The sequence below is a fragment of the Balaenoptera acutorostrata genome, chromosome X, assembly GCF_949987535.1.
Source record: "Balaenoptera acutorostrata chromosome X, mBalAcu1.1, whole genome shotgun sequence".
In the NCBI taxonomy this organism is placed as follows: Eukaryota; Metazoa; Chordata; class Mammalia; order Artiodactyla; family Balaenopteridae; genus Balaenoptera; species Balaenoptera acutorostrata.
In genome coordinates, this window is record NC_080085.1 from 50,568,577 (window position 1) to 50,574,827 (window position 6,251).

At 45.7% G+C, this 6,251-nt stretch overlaps 1 protein-coding gene across 1 annotated transcript; it reads right to left on the reverse strand.

Annotated features, from left to right (window-relative positions):
- Nucleotides 1-276: 276 nt before the first annotated feature.
- Nucleotides 277-6,003, reverse strand: LOC103005333 (zinc finger X-linked protein ZXDB). The gene has a single exon (XM_007193007.2). The coding sequence runs from the start codon at nucleotides 5,943-5,945 to the stop codon at nucleotides 3,483-3,485; it is 2,463 nt and encodes an 820-aa protein (XP_007193069.2). The 5' UTR covers nucleotides 5,946-6,003; the 3' UTR covers nucleotides 277-3,482.
- Nucleotides 6,004-6,251: the final 248 nt, after the last annotated feature.

Here is a 6,251-nt window from a genome sequence, read left to right on the forward strand (position 1 = left end):
ATATGTCTCCTGGATAAGAACATGAAGAGACAAATAAACTTAATAATCTATCCATAATTAACTCCTGCTACTCAGTATTGTGTTATATTAATTATACTACTTGGTAAAAATGCCAAGGCCAATATATTTTGAACTTATGATCAACATGATCAACAGAGTACCCAGAAAGAAACTTCTTTTTAAGCCATCGTGCTATTATGCTTCCAATTGGCAAGATTTTTCAATAAACCAATGACTGAGGAAAAGCAGAAAGGAAATAGGATTAAATTAAAACATGTACAATTATTCAAAAGGAGTGATGGCAATTTTAAACCACCACCAACAGAAGTTTAACTTCGTACCTTCAAAGTATAAAAAGTTTCACCATTTTTCTGGAAAATGGAGTTGAAAGAGGAATTATTTGAACAAATTTGTTCAATGAAATCCTGTGAACCCATGAGAAAAGTAACATTTGTCCTTTGAAAATTCAAGCAATTAGTAGGAAAAAAATATAGTTAATGATTTTTTATTGGACGGAAGTTGGTTTAAAGAATTCAAAAAAGAAGTCACAGTATAAATTCTCTTCATGTTTAAGTAATTTATTTGATGTTCGCTACTTGGGTGTTCATTTCAATCCTCGACACACGTTATCTGCCAGACATGAAAAACAGTGCTCAATCTAAAAGGCCTTAATGAATGACAATATTTTTGAAATGTGCTTTATGAATACAAATATTTCCAAAGCAAAGAGAGAAAACCATTGAATGTGTAGACACAATGAAATTCTGAGCATTTCTCTGATTTACAAAAGTATGCCTAGTTCTTGTTTATCACTAAATGAATAAAACCACTTTAAAAATATATGTGTGTGTATACCCCCATACACACAGTACATAAACATTTCAAAGTGACAGTTTTTTAGTGCACTGCCAAAGAGCTACAATAACTGTCATCCATAGGCATTCACATGCAAACACTACTGGACTAGTACACTACAGCAAATATGAGTTTTAGCTGAACTCCTTGGCAAAAACTTTTAAAAAATGGAAATAATAAAACAGAAATCTACTTCTCATCTGAACAATATAGAAAATAATGTCTTTTACCATCTGAGTCATATATACACACAGTATTTTCTAAGCTCAGAAAATAACTTCTTACTATACACACAACTGCAGTGTACACTCAGCAAATGTTATCATTGGAAAAAAATGGGCTATGAGGAGATCTGAGGAATAGTAGCAGGAAGAGATCTATCCATTAAAAAATAAAAAGTAAGGCATGGTAAGGGCTGGAGTGCACATACATGGGAGTGGACTGGGGCGAAAGTAAACAGAAAGTAACAGAAACCAATTAAAGTGGAAAACAGCAGCTAGTTATGACACAGGGATAAATCAGGAAAGTTGGATGGGTGGGAAGTGAGAGGTGAAAATAATTTATCTTCTTTGTTTTAAGCTATTGATATATATAGAACTGTCAGTCACTAGCCAAAGTCCATTTAGAATGTGCATTTGCTAAAATGCCATGAGTCACAGAACAAACTTTGCCAAAACTACCACACAGGGTTACTCTGAACAACAGCTGTGAAGATGTTCCACAAAATTCAAAATGCTACACTCATATAAGACAGACATTTCACACAATATTCAGCTTCAATCTTTCCTTCCAACTCTGGGAAAATGCAAACAATGAGCTCCCCAGACCACGGAGAGGAGGAAACCTTCTCTGCTCCATTATCAGTTTCTTGCAACAGCAGACTCTGAGGTTACAGCAAAGTCTAACTCTGGAATCAGAGCAAAGATAGTGACAAATTGGTCTAATGAACAGGGATGCAGATATACCTGTGAGCAATGTTTCCACTCCTGGCAGTAGCCACAGAAATTCCTGGGGGGAAATAATTCAGTGGAGGGAATAAAGAGATTCCCTATCTTGCTACACCCTAACTCTCACAAACCTTGTCTGGACATGAACAGGATTAAATTATCCCAATTTCTTCTTTACAGTAGGAAGGATTGAGATGGTAAAAGGATTATATACATTCATCAAAATATGTCAAAGCACATAGTATTTTTCTTTACATATTAAAAACTGGAAAAGATTAAAAGTCTCAGGTGTGTTAGCTATGTGTGTGCATTGCTATGATCCTTTGACGGCTAAGAAACTGAGGCTTAGTGAAATTAATTTATTCAAGGCCACTTATCTAACATGAATTTGACCGTGGGTCTGTTTCATGTCAAAGTCCTGGCTGACAATTTCTACAACAGCAAAGCCTCCCATCATCAAAAGAGGTGAGGAAGATAAATGCGGAGCAGAGTCAAAACATTTTTTGCTACTTATTGTTTTCTTGTTAGTTCTACCTTTAAGAAACTATTTTGGCATTGAACAATATTTCTAACAAACTTTTAATACATGCCTTCAACAGCATTTCTTCCTCCACTAATAGTAACTCTACAAGAACAATTCATGATATCAGAAGCACAGGTAATCATGAATTAATGCACCAATCACCAGCAGCTGCAAATATCACAAGAGAGAAAACCAGACATTATGTGCCACCTGCTAAAAGAACACAACACGACATATGAAACATTCCTACCCACCAAATCATATTTCCATTCTGATCAAGTCTCTAGATCCAACTACCAAATTAAGGAAACAGAGGGTAGGGGAACTTAATAGCACAGGGATATAATTATCAAAACTTAAGACTGTGGCAAATGCTACATGTGAAACAACTTCCTTTCTTCAATGAATAAAATTGCAAGAAAAGAGACAACAGGGTAACATACAGATTAAAAAGACAGTTAAGAGGCTTACTGGGATTCTAATTGTTAAAAATATTAAAACAAATAGCATTTATGAGACAATTATAAGTTGGAACCCTGACAGTATCAAAGAACTACTGTTAACTTTAAGTATGATAATGGAACTGAAGATTTTTCCAAAAGAGCCCATGTTTATAGAAATGTATACTGCATATTTATGGTTGAAATGATGTGATATCTGGTATTTATTTTAAAATAATACTGGGAGAGGGTGAGAATGGAGATTATATAAACAAAAATGTTCATGAATTGATAACAGCTGAAGTTGGGTGTCATATACATGAATGTTCATTCTACTATTATGTGTATTTTATGCATGTTTGAAAAAAAGCACATGCAACATCACTGAAAAATGTCCTATTTTTTTTCAAGGAAAGAAGCAAATTATCAAGGAATCATAGAGGTGAAAAGACCTTAGAAACAATCTATTCAAACCACCTCATTTTATAAATAAGGAAATTAAGGCTCAGATAGGATAAGTGACTTGCTCAGGGTCACACAACCTGTCAGTTCCAGACTCAAGATCAGAATTTAAATCTCCAAACTTGTAGCCCAGGGCTCTGTTCTTTTTCAAACCTATAAGAAATGACTGCATTTAAACATTTAGTCCAGAATACTCTTAAAATTGAGTGTCATCAATAAAATAAGCCATGTGGCAAGGAATGAATAGAGTTTAGTTCATACCAAAAATGAGCTGCCAGTCACTGTGATAAGATCTGTTTCTTTCTGAGACCCATGGTTTCCTGCTGGATTGGAGAATGCAAACTGGGTTTCTTCCTCCTGTCCAAAGAAGTCAGAGTCAGGGCGTACGTTCCATTCCGTTTTCGTTGGCGGCAGTAGGTCTGAGACACTGTTTTCACAAAGGGTGCTCGAAGGAGTCAGAGCATCTGTGTCAACTGTTAGCTTACTGCTGGGGGTCAAAGCTTGGGGCTCTTGATTCGAGGTTTTCATAGCCAAAGAGCTCAGAGATCCCAACGGCCCCGCACTTAGACTTGAGACATCATCCGTATCTAAGGGACTCTGCTGAAAACCAGCGGCTGTCGTTCCAAAGAAGAGTGAGGTATCCAGACTTTGAGGAAGGTCACTGGTGGCCATCAAGGCCTGAGGGTCCACCGCCTGCCCTAAGGAATTATTATTATTATTAGCAGGGAGCTTCCCTGCCAGAGTTGAGTTCACAGAAGCCACATCAATAGTCAAGATCCCAGAGTTCACCAATGCGGTGTCCAATACTGCAGCAGAACTATTACCGGGCACATCAGAGAAGAGAGACACAAGCTCTGCATCACTTAGGTCATTCTGCCCCTGGCTGGTAAGTTCACTGCTGGGCGTAAGAGAATTTGCAGCTTCTAGCTGAGCTAAGAGATTCTGGCGCAGGTTGTGCCTTTTGGCCATGTGGGTCTTCATGCTGTGCTTGGATGTGAAGAGTTTATTACAAGTGGAGACTGGGCATCGGATTTTACCAGTGTCCACATCCTGCAAGTGTTTCTTGGAGTGAATGTAGAGACTACTGCGAGCAGAGAACCTGGCACAGCAGCCTTCCACGGGGCACACAAAAGGCTTTGTGCCCAGGTGGGTTATGCTGTGGCCTTTCAGATGTTCGGCCCTCGTGAAAGATTTCCCACAGCCTTCTACAGGACACATGAACCTCCGGTCATCGTCGTGCTTCCTTTTGTGTCTTAGGAGTTTGGACATGCTGGTGAAGTTCCAGCCACAGCCCTCGAAGTCACAAAGGAACGGTCTCTCACCAGTGTGGCTCCGAAGGTGAATTTTCAACCTACAAGCCTTGTCGTACTGTTTGCTGCAGCCAGGAAAGGAGCAGGAAAAGAGTTCCTGTTCCCTGAAGTGGGCGCGGTTATGGGAAAACAGGGCACTCACTGTGATAAACGTCTTCTTGCAGCCCGAAAACGCGCACTGGTAGGGTCTCTCAGGCTCGAAGTGGCTGCGCTGGTGGGCGCTGAGTTTGGCCTGCGTGGGGAAGGTCTCCTCACACACCTCGCATTTGAATGAGTTCTCCTGCTCATGGCCCTTCATGTGCGCTTTGAGGTTATACACCGTGGTGAAGCTCTTGCCACAGCCCTCTGCCGGGCAGCCAAAGGGCCTCAGTTTGTCGTGTGACTGCAGGTGCCTCTTGAGCTTGTACGAGGTGGTGAAGGTCCAGCCGCAACCGCCCAGGGGGCACTTGAAGGGCCGCTGGCCCTGGCTGCTGCTGTGCGTCAGCAGGTGCACCTTCAGCTGGTGCTTCTTGGCAAAGGTTTGTCCGCACTGCGCCTCAGGACACAGGTACAGCACCATGCCCTGGCCCGGGCCTAGCGGCCCGCGGGGGCTCTCAGCAGCAACCGGGCCCTCCGCCTCCTCCTCGGGCGCTGGGGCGGGCGCGGGTTCGGCCCGCTCGGCCAGCAGGAGGTCGGGCGGCAGCTCGGGACAGTCGCCAGGCTGCGCGGCGTGTAGGATCCCCGCTTGCGGGGCGATCAGACCCCCGGGCTGCGGGGCAGGGGCGACCCCAGGCGCCCAGGCTGGCGGCGGGGGCGTGGCCAGGGTGAGGACGCCGTTCTCGAAGCGCAACAGCAGGTTTTGGTTGTGAATGGTGACGGTGCCCGCGAAGGCCGCGGCGGGGCCCATGCCTGGGGCGGGGATCGGGGCCAGGGCCGGGACTGGGGCGCGGATAGCGGACAGGCAGCTGGGGCCCAGCGAAGGGCGGCCCTCGGGGTTCGCGCCGCTTTCGTGCCCCTGGAACCGTGGGCCCAGCCCGGCCTCCTCCCTCCATAGGGGCCCTGCAGCCTGGCCGGCGCCCGTGGAATCTACGTCTCCACCCACCGGGTCCAGCAGCACCAGGAAGAAGTCATCGCCGCCGCCGCCGCCGCCGCCGCCGCCGCCGCCGCCGCCGCCACCAGCGTGATCGGGCCTCGGCACCAACGGGCTAGGGCCCGGGCCCGGGGAGGCCGCGCGGTCCTCCTCACGCTGCCGCCCGGGCCCGCCATCTTGGGGGCCCCGGAGCAGCAGGAGGCGGCGCGCGGGGGCCTGGCCGGCCCGCGGGTCAGGACCTCCGTGGATCCGGCCGCCGCCCCCGGGGCTGCCAGCGCCGCCGCCCTGTCGCGACCCGCGAGCCGGGAGCAGCCTCGGGATTTCCATCTCCGCGTCCATGAGGCTCCGCTGGAACCAGAGTCGCGGAGGAGGCGCGACCCCGCCCCCTGCCGCGGGCCCGAACACGTTCCTGAAAGGAAAAAAAAAAAAATGTGCAATGCGCAGAAACTGGCCCTATCAGATATTAAAACGTGTTTAACGCCACCGTGATTTAAATATTCTGGTACTGGGTCTCTAGAACAGAATAGAAAGCCCAGGGGCAGAGCCTCGTATACATAATAAGTTCCACAGTTAATATTAGTAGGAAATCAAGGAGGTCTTCCCAGATACAGGGGAAATGGTGCTGGAATGAATACCTTAGGTATC

Bases quoted from the DNA above. Each gene is read 5' to 3' on its own strand.
- LOC103005333 (XM_007193007.2), bottom strand. From the start codon at position 5,945: ATGGACGCGGAGATGGAAATCCCGAGGCTGCTCCCGGCTCGCGGGTCG.